Source organism: Hylobates moloch, unplaced genomic scaffold (assembly GCF_009828535.3).
Source record: "Hylobates moloch isolate HMO894 unplaced genomic scaffold, HMol_V3 SCAFFOLD_1, whole genome shotgun sequence".
In the NCBI taxonomy this organism is placed as follows: domain Eukaryota; kingdom Metazoa; phylum Chordata; class Mammalia; order Primates; family Hylobatidae; genus Hylobates; species Hylobates moloch.
Genome location: NW_026652276.1, coordinates 135,334,414 through 135,351,049, shown reverse-complemented (window position 1 = coordinate 135,351,049; position 16,636 = coordinate 135,334,414). Strand labels below are relative to the sequence as shown.

Sequence of the window (16,636 nt, the reverse complement as noted above, 5' to 3'; positions counted from 1 at the left end):
CAGGCAGTTAACTAGAGAGATTTCATTTTACATAATATAGGAATTTGCTAGAGTGAATGGGTTATGTTTTTGGAGAAACAGGATAGAATACAGGAGCTGATTGGTCATTTCCTTAGATTTACTAGCCTATACATTAGTGGGCTGTGCTCAGCCCACAATCCTGGAAGGATGTGGTGGAACATTCTTAAATGATGACTTTTTTTTTAAGGCTGTATTTCCTCAAGTTTCATGAATTCCTTTTTAAGTCAACAAGTAAATATTAAGCACCTACTCTTTGCATAAGAGGAAAAAAATTTAACTCCTTCCCTCTATATGTTTATTTTCCTTGGGAAGCTGATTTGTTTATCACGCAGGCTATAGAATCATTTGGAAACTAAAATAGAAAGGGCTTTGCATGTGAACATAATATTTTACTATTTTTTAAAAGGATCCTTAAAATTTCTATGTCTTTAGAGATGAGGTGTGAACTAAATGATTCTTTGTTAAGTGTTATTTCTTAGAGCACTGGTGAGCAGTTGCCACTGAATCCTTCATTAATAATCCCTTCCTTTTCCAGAAGGACTTGCCAACACCCATAAAGTATTCACTGGGAGAATTAAAGTCATATAAAAATAATTGGTGTTTGCTTCCTTCAAGGCATACATTTAAATACATTGCTCTATTTCTCTGTTCCTTGGCTGCCTCCTATGTTTAGTAACACTAGATCAGCAGACTTCCTCTTTCAAGGTTCAGCTGCTGGCCATTACAATTTCCCATGAGAAAGCAAACCTACCACTGTTTTACCCTTTTATCTTAATGTTTCATCCATTTGTGTCATATTATCTTGTGGGTTTGCATTTCTCCGTAGTAATAGCACTGCTGGTAAATAGAAAACAATGAATGTGATTATGTACCCCTGGCCGTCGTCGCCATCATCATCATCATCATTTGAGCCCTTTAAAAATTCCTATTGTAATCTCAGAGGAGTGGTTATCTATGATAGTGGACTATCCGTGGTTTCATTTTAAAAGGGATGTGTACAGTATTTTCATGTGAATTACTTTTAATGCCTTGGTGACAATTTTGCCATTCACCACTGGGTTCAGCTATAAACATTCCACCACTGGTCTACTTACTCCATCCTCAACTTTTTTACCTGAGCATTTTTTAGAAAGTCATATATAAATTTATGCTGTATTCATGGCCTGCAGTTTCATGTGTATTTGGCTGTAACTTGTAATGACTAATATATATTGGGAGTTAGAACTGAAAATAATAGCTAACATTTACTGGTAGTCTTTCTCTGCGCTAGGCATTGTGGTAGGCCCATTACAAGCATCTAATTTAATCCTAATCTCTCAGAAAGCACATGCCATATTTTCTGCATTGAAAGGAAAGGGAATGAAGACCCAGACTTTGACTTTGCTCAAGATACATGATACTTGCCATGTCATGTCCCCTTTCAGAGTGTCCGTTTCTGTGATCAATGGTTTAGTTTGCCACTCTGTGTATATTTCTCTTCTCCTTAAAATATGACATTGTTTAACGGGCTGTTAAACAAATATATCGCTAGATAGTAGAGTTGCCTGGGAATGAGTCCTGAGTGTTTCTTCAGTTTCCTTGTCCTGTGTGGAAGGATATGATAAAACAGGCACACTCCGGAGCTGTTGTGTTCTTTTCTCTCTTCTCTCAATCTGTTTCCAAGCCAGTGACCCAGCTGGACTCTCAGTTTCCTAATCACCACCTAGACTCTGTCATTATTAAAAACAACATAATTTGGTCAAGATCATGGCTTTTAATTGGGATGTGGAAAGAAACTCAAGTTGAAGAAATGTTGCCAGGATCACTGGGGAATGACTAGCCACTTGATGAAGAGGGAAAGCTGTGAAGAATAGCTCTCTTATTATGTGGTGTCCAGGCAAAGGGGAGTTAAATGCTCTTACTATTTCATTTCATTTCGTTTTTTTTTGAGAAATTATTATTGCAGAACCATTGGCTTCCTTTCTTTCTCAACTGTAGCTGTAATGTTTTATTTGTGCATGTGTACTTTTGAGAGAGTATTGGTCTCTGAAGAGGGAGTTAGAAAAGGAAAGTATTTGAAATGGAAATATCTTAAAATTATGTCTCTTTCCAATTATACATTGGACTTCTTTAGGATTTAGAAACAAAATAGAAATTAAAAAATCACAAATACCTTCTTTTCGAACTAGAAAACATTGTACTGTATAGTGAAGAGTTAGTTGAAAGACAGTAGATCTTACATTTCATTGCAGAGTGTTCCAGACATTGATCAGATGGCAAGGAAAAGCAAATATTAACTTTCTTTTCCTCCCCACCTTCTCACAATGGCTGGGCAATACTTTTGTATTCCTGTTTGGAGAATTTAATGGCCTTGTTAACATGTGTAAAAACATTGTGATGGAAGACTTTAACAAAATAGTGAGTAGAGGTTTTTTTTGTTTTGTTTTGTTTTTTTAGGTTCCATGTTTATGTTCTTACTGGGTGTGTGTCTGTCCTAGTGCTCTAGGTTAAGAACTAAATGTGTTAGAAAAACAGATGTAATGCAAATAAATAGAAGAGTTCTCATTTCCTTCAGTGAACAGAGCCCTGAGTTCCTGAGCAGTAATTTTACAGTACCTTCTCGCCATATCAGAAGAATTTGTGCTGACCCCAGCTGCTTTTCTCTGAGTTTTGTTGTATCATAACTGATTAACGATCGATAGGGCCAGACAGCAATTCACCTACATATGGTAGGGGATCGCAATGCAACAACATAGTGTAGAGACCGCTCTTGCCAACAATTAATTGGGGAATTCACTTTATGAAGCCCTGTTTTCAGACTGACATCTGGAGAAATTCTTAACCTGGATCCATTCCAATCTGTAGGATTTATGGACTGTGCTTGCTTTTTTGTAAATAGAACTTTTTCTGCATAGTACATTCTGTTTACGTAATTATCAATGGATGAAAATGGCTATGTTTCTATAATTTCTTTATTCTCACCACCAAGTGAGCCTGAATTCTAACCAGCAATCCAGCTAAAAGAGTACTTGGACACCTATCATTATTCAAGTTGTGGAAACATCTTAATACCAGCAGCACCCTGCTCTCTTAAATCCCAACTCTCTGACTGGAGCCCTTATACCCTAAGGGACTTAGTATTCAGCCTTTACGGGGATTTTAAAACTTGTTGAGACACATGCTGGACCTCTTAAAATGTATTAGACTCCCTTTTATTCACACACTTTGTCTCTGCTGTGAGGTGTGAAATGGAAATATTTTCAAACATGGGTACATGCATAGTCCTAAACACACTTTCAGTTCCCACCATGTTGTGGGGATCAAAGTTGGTTATTAGGCAGCAGAACTGAGCTCCATACATTTCGCGGGGCATCCTATTGGACACATACTACAATGACCTTCACCTGCCCCTCTGCAGCTAAACACTGTTGTCTCTGTCAATGTGGTCAGCATTGTTTCTGCAAAAACAGGGAGAAAGAAAAGTCATGGGATGGATTTACAAGGAACGTAGAAAACAATATCATATGTTGGCACTGGAAACCTAAGACTATATAGAAAGGCATTTTCTTCTGCTGCTTTGCTGAGTTTGAAACTGCAAAATTATACCTAGTTAAGGGAGTTTTGCCTCTACATGACAACACAGTGAAGAGTAGAGTAGAAATGGAGATGAGAGAGAAATGGACATAAGTCTTCCCTAGAGAGCAGCAGCAGCATCGAATGGTGTCAACCTGATTCACCATGCTGTGTTAAGAGCACAGTAAGCAAAATGTTCCATTCCCAAGGGCTTTATTTCCAAGATGTGCTTTGATGAGGTCTATGCCTGTTGTATTTATTAACAATCTCCTATATATATGTTATTCTGGAAAATGTCTGCTCAGTGAGTGCCTTTGAAAACCCAATTTCATAAGACCACACATCTACAACCATTTCGTCTTGGACAAACCTGACAAAAACAAGCAATGGGGAAAGGATTTCTTATTTAATAAATGGTGCTGGGAAAACTGGCTAGCCATACGCAGAAAACTGAAACTGGACCCCTTCCTTAGACCTTTTATAAAAATTAACTCAAGATGGATTAAAGACTTAAATGTAAAAACCAAAACCATAAAAGTCCTAGAAGAAAGCCTAGGCAATAGCATTCACGACATAGGCATGGGTAAAGACTTCATGACAAAACCGCCAAAAGCAATTGCAACAAAAGCCAAAATTGACAAATGGGATTTAATTAAACTAAAGAGCTTCTGCGCAGCAAAAGAAACTATCATCAGAGTGACAGGCACTATGCAGAATAGGAGAAAATTTTTGCAATCTACCCATCTGACAAAGGTCTAATATCCAGAATCCACAAGGAACTTAAATTTATAAGAAAAAGACAACCCCATCAAAAAATGGGCAAAGGATACAGACACTTCTCAAAAGAAGACATTTATGCAGCCAACAAACATGAAAAAAAAGCTCAACATCACTGATCATTAGAGAAATGCAAATCAAAACCACAAAGAGATACCATCTTACACCAGTCAGAATGGCAATTATTAAAAAGTCAGGAGACAATAGATGCTGGTGAGGCTGTGGAGAAATAGGAACGCTTTTACATTGTTGGTGGGAATGTAAATGAGTTCAACCTTTGTGGAAGACAGTGTGGCGATTCCTTAAGGATCTAGAACCACAAATACCATTTGACCCAGAAATCTCGTTACTTGGTATATACCCAAAGGAATATAAATCATTCCACTGTAAAGGCATATGCACACGTATATTTATTGCAGCACTATTTACAATAGCAAAGACATGAAACCAACCCAAAGCCCATCAATGATAACCTGGATAAAGAAAATGTGGTACATATACACCATGGAATACTATGCAGCTATAAAAATGAATAAGATCATGTCCTTTGCTGGGACATAGATGAAGCTGGAAGCCATCATCCTCAGGAAACTAACACAGGAACAGAAAACCAAACACCACATGTTCTCACTCATAAGTGGGAGTTGAACAGTGAGAACACATGGACACAAGGAGGGGAACAACACACACTGGGGCCAGTCATGGGGTTGGAGGCAAGGGGAGGGAGAGCATTAGGACAAATAGCTAATGCACGTGGAGCTTAAAACCTAGATGGCAGGTTGATAGGTACAGCAGACCACCATGGCACACATATACCTTTGTAACAAACCTGCATATTCTGCACTTGTATCCTGGAACTTAAAGTAAAATAAAAATTAAAAAAAATCAACAATTTCACAGAAATGTTGGCTTTCCAAGATGGCCCCTGAGCACAGAACAGAAACAACTGCACACACACACACATTGATATGTGTGTGTGTGTGACTATTGATATATATAATTTTATATATATATAATTATATATATATATAAAATTATATATATATAATTAGTCAAAAAAATACCCACCATCATAGCTTTACCAACTGGGTGTTCTTGAGGAAAAGTTAAGTCCAAGTGAGGGCAGACTGAGCCGTTTGGTCTGAAGTCCAGTGTGGAAGAAGAGAGGTCATGGAGGATGGATCAGAGGAAGTGCAGTCCCACTTTTTCTTCATAACTTTTTGCATTTTGTCTCCATTGTAGCCCTTGTGTAAGTCCTTGTCTGTGTTTATCCATGATTCTTCCTCGCTATACCTCCTATTCTGGTTTACATTCTTCTAACTGCTAATATATTTTGTATGATATACTATTTTGTCATTTACACCTTTTGTAAATCACCTCTAATGTCTTGTGTAGAAGTGCATACACAGAAAGATAAAATATGTTATGATCCATTCTTTCTCCTCCCCTTTGCTTTTCATCCTGTCTCCCTCTCTCCTGCCCATCCCCCTTCCTTCTATTCTTCCATTTTGCCAAAAAGTTTCTAAATACTCAGCCAGTGTTGCTACACAAGCATACAGCAGATGCCTGGCTTTTTATAGCTTACATTCTCCTTGGGCTAGAAAAAAATATTTGAAACAACCGGAAAAACTAACAGAGTAGAGAATTATCAGAAAATTTATAAATGTCTATGTACCTATGTGCATATATATGAATCATCTCTCTCTCTCTCTCTGTCACACACACACACACACACACACACACACACACACACACACACACAGAGTAAAATTTCTCCAAATGAATATATTTATAGAATCTCTGAGTCTGAGGGAAGCTTCATATTTAAGATAGTGTGATATTCTTTTCAAAGGACCCGTTCCTCACACTGCACATGAATTATAAACCATTGAAATGAAATCTCAAAAAAACACTTTATTCATCAAATAAATCTTGATCGAAAGAAAAATGTCACTGGTGTATATTTTGGAGGTTTCTGCTGTTTTTAATTCTTAGTGGCAATTCAGGTCATGCAAACAGAAGATTCTTTGGCAAGTCAGAACAAGGTCTGTGGTCATTTGTGATTCTCTAAATGTGTCTACTTGTCTGATTCCTGTTAAATACATGAAGAAAAAAGAAGAAAAGATTTTCTCCTCTATGAAGGAGTGGGACACTCTCATCCAATACCCAGTTTATTACAAAGGTCACTATTGAGAGAAAATAAACCAGCAAAGTCTTCAAATATACCCACAGAACAGCTTGCCAGCCCTCTGGATTTTCTGTATCATTGAAAGGAAGGACTAGTTGGGACAGCCAACTGACAAGCAAATCCATTAAGATCTTCTGGAAAAAAAAATGTGTTATTGAGAAAGCCCTAGTGCGATAGGAAGGAGGGGAACCTGCCTAGCTCTGGGACATTTGCGGCATCAGTTCCCCTCTCTGAGCCTCTGTCTTGATATCTACTACACGAAAGTGATTAAACCTAAAGCTACAATTCTTTGATTTCACAAAAAGATGGTGCAGAAAGTGCATGTATACAAAAAAAATAGAAGGCAGGAGGTGATAAAATGCACGGTGTGCTGAGCGTGATGCTAGGTTTACATCCCTCATGGCATGCTCACGGTCGGCCTCAGCATCAACCCCTCTTTAAAGATGGGACAACTGATGATCTGCCTTGAGTCCTACAGCTAGCTGCAGCTTGGTCCACAATTGTGATAACTTGAACTCCACCGTCCAAGACTTAAGCCTTGTTCTTTGCCTTCTCACTCCTTCAGGGGCCTCTCTGTTCACTGCCCACTTGGCTTCACTTTTGATAGAGGAAGAGAGAAACTCCTGGAGACAATTGTAAGATATTGGAAACTCTAAGAGTTTATGGGAAAAAACCTTATTTAAAAAAATTTCCCCAGTGTAATCCTAAGAAGGACATCAGACAAATTCCAATAGAAAAGTATCATGCAATATACCTGACCAGTACTCCTCAAACTGTCAAGGCTATCGAAAACAAAGTCTGAGAAATTATCACAACCAAGAAGAGCCAAAGGAGACATGACAATGAATGTTATGAAGTATTCTGGATAGCATCCTGAAAAAGACAAAGGACATTAAGTAAAAATGAAAAAATCTGAATAAACTATGGACTTTAGTTAATAATAATGTATCAATATTGGTTCATTAGTTGTAACACATGTACCACACTAATGAAAGATATTAATAGGGGAAGCTATGCAGAGGATATATAGGAATTCTCTGTACTATCTGATAAATTTTTCTGCACATCTGAAACTATTCTAAAAAGTAAAATCTGTTAGCAAAAAAATTTTTTACCATTATCCAACAAGAAAGAACATTTGTCACAGTTGGGCAAAAACTATGCTTTTAAACTTATGATAATAACACCATAGGATATTCTGGTAGTAATACTGTAAGATAAGACATCTGGCAGTGTTAAATGCCTCTAGGAAGTTTGAAAATTACGATACTGTATGCAGAGAAGCTTTCCATGAGCCTTAGATTAGGCCAGGGTTGCCAAACTACTTATGGCCCACAGGCCAAACCTGGCCCAACACCTGTTTTAGTAAATAAAGTTTTATTGGAACACAGCCAGTGCTCATTCACATTTATGTATTGACTATGGCTGCTTTTGCACTATGACGGCAAAATGGAATAGTGGTACCAGAGACCAGAGACCAGATGGCCCACAGAGCCTAAAAAATATTAACTATCTGGCCAACCCCCTGGTTTAGGCTATTTGAATTACAAAGTAGGTTTTGAGGCAAGCTAGCTAAGAGGCCCGATTCACCTGGAGTAGAATCAAATATTGGAACCCAGCAGATCAAGTAGCAGGAGAGATATTAGGCAGGGCTTGAGTAAAATAGATTAGCCAACTCCCTAGGTGGCCATCTGGTTAAGGTTTTCAGGCACTTTTCTCTTTGCTGGCAGCTGTCTTTGGCCCCAGGGATATATCAGTTTGTTTGAAACCTACCCTGCCAAACCCCCACCTTAGGGACTTTATCTTGACCTGTTTATCCTACTCTTCTTTTGGTGTTCCTGACTTTGGCCTGAAAATAGTAGGACTTCGGTCGTGTTTCAATGTGCCAGGCACTATGCACATTCATCTCTCTCCCTTATGAAGCAGGGCTACGTTAGTCTCTTAGAAGATGCGGAAACTGAGACAGATTTTAGTGAAATAACTTGCTCGAGAAGGTCACTTAACTAATAAATGCGGAGCCATGAATCCAGACTTCAAAGCATAACCTTAACCTCCAAATACCATCCCCACTGTCAGTGTTAGAACTGGCTTGCACTAGCTAGTGAGAACCAATTGCTGAATTTTTAGAAATTTTGTGAGTCAATTGTTAAATATATAGGCATTATTAAAAATTGTATAAACTTACAATGAAATAAATCATATTAAAAACAAAGATAATACAAACTCAAAACTCTTCCTAATTATTTTACTGTTTTACTATTATGTATTCCCTTGAGGTTATTTACATCTATGGAATCTGTATGGTGAAAATACTAGATAATAGTGTGCTACTACACATCTCTGCCAAGCTGTACATTTGGTGATGTCACTTTGGTTATTTGAAATTGGCCATAGTGGGAGTATTCATCCCGCAGAGATGAGTGAACACTATAGATTGGGGCTTTCCTCTTTTTTCCTGGAAAGCCAGCTATTCCACATTTACCAGCATACCACTGCTTACCTTGCATTCCAATTTTGATCTCCGGTATTCTAGATGACAGTCACATTTGCTTCTGCTTCACTTCCTATCTTAATCATCGAACTCTACCTCTTCCAGTTAACTCTACAATAGCAAGCTGCAGAGAGGGCCTAAGCTCCTTTTGTTGTTGGTTTTTGTTTGTTTTTCTGACAATGGATAGAAATATCTTACTGTAATTCACCTGCTGATAAAATATATTCCACTTTTTGAGGAGGAAGTGCAGCCATTTTATAATTTGCTTTTGAATGTGGAAACAGGCTAAAGGATAGCTTGAAATACCTAAAAATCCTAGAGTTGTGTTATCTTTATAAATATAGGGCAAACTCCTATTTGTTCAAAATTTTAAGTGAGATTTTCTACTTAAATAAATTTTTGGCTGGCTAATGATTGCTATATGTATGAATATGTTATCAATGTGGAAAAGTCAAATTTTTACAGCAAGGTTTAATTAACACAAAGGGCCATATACATAATTTGATTGTCAGCAGTTCAGTCATAGGCCCCATAATGAAGTGCCTCAAAGACATTCTTTTTAACATCCATTGGTGTAGTCTCCAATTTATAAACCGTTGGTTCTATGCTGATTGTTCGAAATTCATTATATATGCTTCATATTTTATAATTTCACATGAGTTAGATTTCCAGATTAGTCCAGAAAAGTTTTTAAAGCAATAACTTAATTGTAATAGGGCTCGATAATAAAACTATTACATATAACAGCAATATTCCATTGTGGAAATGCATCTAGAGTTCTGACTCAAGATGCCAGATTCCCTTAATTATATTCCACCTGGCAGTGGTGAGGGGAACCTAGACATCCTGCGTTGGTGGGAGAGAGAGATTGTTCTGAACACTATGACCACTAGAGAGAGAGCTGCCACATCTAGTCACTAGATGTATGACTGGAAAGAATGAACATAAGTTGCAAAAGCCCATTTTGTTGCCATGAGGAGTTTGCTGGTATTTGAACCTTAGATAAATAGGAATTTGCTGTATTATTATTTTTAACCCTAATTCTACATATCACATTAATTAAGTTAGATCATATCTTATAGTTAGTGCTACTCGAAGTATGGCCGGAAGACTGGCATCTGTCTGGAAACTTTTTGTTACCTGACATTCACAAAGTGTTGAGAAACTTGTGTAGCAATTGAAAGGGCATTTTTACAACTGTTGAACCTAATTCTAAAAGGTGAAAGCTGATGTCTTATTCATTTAATTTTTCTACTAGTTCTTTTTGTTCATTTCTATTACCTTTTACAAAAGTATTCGTTTAGATAGATTGGAAATTTGAAAAGCAAGGTTTTTTTTTGAGAAACATCGCTGTAAACTATAGAGAGCCGGGTTGCAGTGCTATAGAAACTTGTGTAAGCCTTAGCAAATAACATAATCTCTTGGTTTTATTTAATAAATTGAAACTTTCTAGCAGGCCCGACTCTGCATAGCTAAGTCAGAGATGCAAGAAATGTAAAATTTATATTTTCTTTAATAGCAAGAGGGTAAGGAATTCAGTCTCAGTTATTGTTGCCCACCCTTGCCATACCCCACTGCATCCAGGGAGGCTTACACATGGGGCTCAGAAAATGAGGACACGGTAGCTACCCACAGCCTCAATGCCTGAGCCATCAGTGGAGTCAACTCCAGGGCTCCCTGTGGCTAAGGCTGGGGCTTCTGGTGCCCAGTCCTTCTGTGTCCCATGCCTCCATCTCTGGATGATGTCTTGTTACCTTGGGCTGTGGGCTACTGCCTCTGAGCCAACCCAGGTACCAGCTGCCTCTTACTCTCTCAGTTCTGTCTCTTCAGGGAGCCCTGGCTATGGAAAACCAAAGCTGGAAAGAAAAGTGTTTCCAGGCTACTTTTATTCATGGGGACCCCATTACAAACTTCCCTGGAGGCAAGGAGGCACAAAATGGCCTGGGGTAACATTGTAGGAAAAGGGGCAGGGGGAGAGCCAGTAGAAGAAAAGCACACATTACTATCAATACATTTACCCTTGCGAAATGAGGGCACTGAGCCCTTTGTGACAGCGTTGAGGATGGAGTGAGTTACTGTACTGAAAATGCAAAGTAGAGTGCTCAGCACACAGTAGGTCCATGGGATTTTAAGTCGCCTGCCCTCCTTGAGGCGAGAGGCTTGCCTGATTTCCAGGCCAGGAGCCTGCAGTTCTGCTTGTCCTTGCCTGCGGGCTCATTTGTGTCACACTTGCCATTGTGTTTGGATGACTTCCTCCAGCTGCAGCTTTTCTTCCCCTTCTCCTTTTATGGGATGGACTCTAAGCCAAGGGTACTTCATCTGGCGTCCATGGCTTCATTTCCATGGATGACCTTAGAGAGTTTCAGTTTGTTTGGAAGTTTTATATTTTATCTGTATTCTTTTATTTGCTTCCCCTTAAATTTTTAACAAATATATATATTTTTCCTAGCAAAAGTATCAGATATACTAATCTGTTGCTTCTTAGCAGATGTCAATTCAGTAGGTGTGGGATGGGACCTGAGATTCTGCATTTCTGACAGGCTCCCAGGTGATTCCTGTTTGGCTGGTGTGATCTCCTTACATGAGCAAGGCCAAAGAGGCCTTCCGAATTTGTGGACTTACCTCCCATTCCCCATTAGCCCGTGAGCTGCCATTTTCTTTTTGCAAGATACGCAGTCATCAGAAGGAGCATCTGAAATCCTTATAATTACATGTTTCCATGCCACAGCCCCTTGATCTCCCAGTGTCTTGACTTCTGCGTGCACATCATCCTAGTTAAGCATGGGTGAAACCATAAGTAATTGCACACCAGGGACTATTACCATCCCATTCACCTCCAGCTATGGAGCCCCTAGTGCTTTCAGATGGGTGGCCAGTCTAACTTCAAAATTCCATTGTGAAGACCTACTTTTTGTTATAGAACTACTCCCAGTATCAATGATTTTCTCAAGAGGACAGAGCCTGGGGCAAGGATTAAAGTGATGGCTGTTTGAGAACACAAACTCAGGGAAGGGAGGGTGGGGACAAAGGGCAGCAACCAAGGGAATATATGAGGCCATGCAGAGTGGTGCTGCCTACACCTGGGAGTGCCTCTTTCCAAGAGCCATGAAGAGGCTGAACAGGTGAAGCTACACAGCACACAGCCCTTTTTTTGGAGGCCTGCAGAAGAGAACTAATCATCCAGCATATTCCTAGTTGGTGGGAGCAGAGGGGGAATTCTCTGCTCAGCTTCGGCTTCTTTTCTTTTCCTATGATGCACCCGCTGGGCAGGATGCCAGAGCCCACCACCATTGTTCTTCCCAAGCTGGAAGTGGCAGACACTCTGGGTGTGCAGTTGGGCAGTCTGGCTATAGGAGGCATCCAAAGAAAGTGGGGTGGCGCCAGGCACAGTGGCTCACACCTGTAATCCCAGCACTTTGGGAGGCTGAAGCAAGCGGATCATCTGAGGTTGGGTCATCTGAGACCAGCCTGACCAACATGGAGAAACCCCATCTCTACTAAAAATACAAAATTAGCTGGGCATGGTGGCGCATGCCTGTAATCCCAGCTACTCAGGAAGGCTGAGGCAGGAGAATCGCTTGAACCTGGGAGACGGAGGTTGCGGTGAGCCGAGTTCATGCCATTGCACTCCAGCCTGGGCAACAAGAGCGAAACTCTGTCTCAAAAAAAAAAAAAAAAGAAAGAAATAAAAAGAAAGGTGGGTGGCATTCCCAGGGCAAGTGGCTGGTCAGCCCTTGCTGTGGGTGTGGAGTCTGAGGAGGTGCATGCGATCTGTGCCCACTACAGCACCTGAGGGTTAGAGCACCAAGGCAGGGCACCTTGCTGTCTCTGTATGCGGGGTAGGGCAAAGAGAAGGGAGGAAATTACGTTCATTGTTGGTAATCTATAGCAACTGGTTTTTCCTTTTGAGCCCACATGATAGAGAACTAGGAAGTCTTCTATTTCTGTTTTGTCAAAATACTGAGTCAGCTGGAATGAAAGGGACACCACTTTATCAGTGGAGACCTGCCTCTCCCCAAGCACGTGGCAGCTGTCTTAACTGCTCATCAAACTCGCTCTCATTTGTTGGCTGGGGGACGTCTCTTTCTTGCTCATGAAGTTGTCTTATGTGTGAAAGCAGCTGCATGAGTACAGCATTCCTGGCCTCCCCCACCTCCCTCTGTCTCAGGGATGGAGAAGTGACTTTTCTGCCTTTTTTTTTTCAGGGTTCTGTTCAGCAGGGAGCACATCCCTTCTTTCTGCTCTTCCCTGTCATTAGTCTTCCAGGTCTCCCCCTAGCCCCTGTCACCACTGCATATACCCTTTGCCTTTTTACTCAGTTGGATGAGTGTAAAGAAGGAGAAGAAAAGAACTGGCTTTTTGGGCCTCTCCAAAGGTCTCAGCCCCACCGTGTGATGAGACTGGAGTTCTGTGACATTGGCAAGTTACTGAATCTCATGAGACCTCAGTTTTCTTATAAAATGAGAATAATAATAATAATAATATCTATTTCACGGTATAGTGTATAGGAATTAAATGAGATAATATGGGCAGGATTTCTAGCCCTTAGAAAGTACTCAATAATGATAGTTCTTGTTACTGTGATCTACAGGCTTTGGAGAGATGAAAATAAGCCTGGTTCTCCTTCTGGGTAAGGCCCTTGTCATTTTCGGGTATGGCTGGGCAAGTTCCATTGCATTGATGGATAATTCTAATGTTTTCTATTCAGGGAATCTCTGAGGATAGCTCTAATTCTTATTTTATGAGTGTGGAAATGCATTTCTCTCATTTCCCTCAGCATCGATTTCTGTTTCAGAGTTGATGCAGAGGCGTGGATAGTAAGGTGTGTTTTCCTTCAAACCTGGGAGCTTGCCACTTCCCTCTCATTTGAATGATATGGTTTTGAAATCAGTGCTGCTGATACCCTGTCTTTCCTCAGAATGATGTGAGCTTCATAAACCCCCTCATGCATAAAACCAAACTTGAGAGCTGAGGCTTTGGACTCCGTGAGTGAGAAGCCTCAGAAAAAGAAATCACACTTCATTAACAAGAAGAATGGCTTTGGAAAAAAGCATGTACAGTATACAACATGTTAGTACATTTCCAGGAAATGATGGCAAATCAGTCAAATCAAGTTGCAGATGTAGTCAGGAAATTCTCATGATTGTGAGTTTCCCATACAAGATTTTGGTGGATAAAGTCAAATGAGTTATACCCAGTACTTCAAAAGCACAGCAGTGCCAGCTCATCCTCAAGTCACCTTTGGATTGAAAGCTTCCACAATGCAGTTCATGACTTTGCTGTTGAATTATGAAGTGTTTGTGTTTGTGCTGTAAGGTGTTGGGATTCAGGAATAGAATCAAATTCCAGAGAAATACCACCACAACCACCGTCCCAGAACACCAGCAACCTTTCTCTTTGTTCAAGGAAGGCTTCTTTCCCTCATGGTTCACGTGCTTTTCTTCTTTTATAGTTTCTGATGCTCTGGTATTAAAGAGAATTCCTGCTGAGGGGCCTTTATATTCTGGATATCACATATGCTATAGGTTTTATCCTTTCTGACTTTAAAAAGGATAAATTTAAAGACAATACTGTTGCTGCTGTTGCCAAGTCATAATCAGTATAATATGTCTTTAGGGGCAGTAACTCATTCCCAGTATTCTCACCAAAAAGAAACATTTAAGGTTATTCTTTTCAGGCCACTCCTGAAGATTGTTGTCACGTCATTTATTATCTTTATGATCAGTGTGTTCCTAAGCTATGATTGCTGTGTAGAGAGGCAGATTTTCTTACACATTGCTTAAAACATTGTTTGTATTTTTCAACTAGGTGGTTGTACTACAATCCCAGAGTCAGACCTAGAAGAAAGATCAGTAGAACAAGACTCTGCAGAACTGTTTACCAACCACAGACATCTCACTGCAGAGACACCCAGGCCTGGTAAGAGAATGGGTGGCCTTCACAAGCGTTAGTTGAAGTCGGAAGCAGTGACAATCCGGTCAGTTTTTATCATACCAGAGAGCGTTCCGCAAAGCTGCTTGTTTTCCAATTTCTTCATTCTTCCCCTTAGCACTGGTGCAGCTGAATTTGATCCTTTGTGTATTCCTGTCACTATTCAGACCTTTTCTCTCTCTTTCTCTCTTACTCTCTTTTTTTCCAGAAGTTTCACCCCTCCAAGGAGTCTCGGAATAACTCAAGTAGAGTTGTTTGGTTGAGAGGAACATCCCCGTCTCAAGGCCGAACCTGTGTGAACCTCATGCCAAGCACAGATACAGGGCTGGCACAGGTGCTTCCTAAAGCTTACCTTCCTAGAGATGACACTGCATAGAAAGGGGGGTGGGGACTTTTTACTTCACTAGGAGGACTTGTAACACCATGGGGAAGTCAGCTGAAACTTGTCTTGTTTTGCCAGGAAAGGAAGTAGTTGCCTTTGGTCATTCATGTGCTAATGGTCACAGAATACAGTGAGATGACATAGTTTTGGGATAGATTTTATAATGCAAAGATTCAGATCCAAAATAATTTCATACCCCATTTTTTCACAGAATTCTTATATAGTAAATGTATGAAGTTTAATAAAGCATCTCATTGTCAAACAATATCTTGGATTTTATTTATAATTAGAGGGATTTATGAGTGATTGCTCTATATTATTTCTTCAAAGGAAATGAAAGGAATTGAAGACTTTGCTACTCTCTGGTAAGACCTGAATGCGATTATTTTATAAATAAAAGAACCACTATGAAACTTTCTTATGATTTGTTCTATTAAGCTAAACGTGGAAGAAGGGAAGTGTTCTAGTGTTGTATGAAAATGTTTAAATATTTTCAAGGAAGCTAGTACATTAGCATCCCCTTTTCATTACCCCATTGGGTGACACCTTTTAAAAATCCAGGTTATTAAAGGATTCACACTTTATTACAGTTAAAGTTTAAGGTTTTTATGTGTAAGAAATGAAAGAAGCTTTGCCAATTTCAAGTTTGAATTACAGTTGTGAGACTGATTTATTTAAATAAAAATAATGCCTTTGCCAGTTTTGGAATGCCTCTCAGTACAAAGGGGAAAGTTGTTCATGGTTTTTCTATAAGCGAAATGTCACAAAAAAAAACTGCAGAGGATGTATTACTTATTATTTGTAGCATCCTCTTTTAGGAGATGCAGATATATTATCAAAATAACATCATTATGATCATTTATAGCCATGATATTAGCATAAAATTTTACTGAAATTATCTTTTTCTCTTTAAGTCCTTTATGTCAAAAAGCAAACATATCAGTGAAATACAAAAACAATTATAGAGATGGTTCTGAAAGAGCAACAGAAGGCTGTGTGGATTCTATTGGATGCTGTCTTCTCAACGGCCTTGTGATTTATGCAGTGTTGAATTAGCTGGCATTATTTTTATGTTTTAGCAGCTGAACTATGGAAGCTATGTGGACATCACATGCATTAAGGGTTTTGTTGCTTTGGACTGGAAAAGATATAACTTATGGTACAGCACAATTGCCAAGGCCTAATCAGAGTAAGATGCCTCTTAGAATAACCACATTCCCCAGTGCTTAATGTCTGGAGCAGAGAGAGGGTCTCTGTTTTGGCTAATGTGGGGAAAACATTGCCAACACCCTAC

At 39.5% G+C, this 16,636-nt stretch overlaps 1 protein-coding gene across 6 annotated transcripts in view; it reads left to right on the top strand.

Annotated features, from left to right (window-relative positions):
- Nucleotides 1–16,636, top strand: part of BBS9 (Bardet-Biedl syndrome 9) — a 547,551-nt gene that overhangs the window by 499,407 nt on the left and 31,508 nt on the right. For 5 of the 6 annotated variants that reach the window (XM_058445798.1, XM_032758349.2, XM_032758348.2 and 2 more), the window contains 2 exons: nt 14,838–14,948; nt 15,169–15,607. In XM_058445798.1, coding sequence (XP_058301781.1) covers nt 14,838–14,948; nt 15,169–15,200 — 143 coding nt within the window. In that variant the 3' untranslated portion in view covers nt 15,201–15,607. Of the gene's footprint in view, nt 1–14,837; nt 14,949–15,168; nt 15,608–16,636 lie in introns of those variants that run through there. The other variant, XM_058445811.1, reaches the window with a different exon arrangement.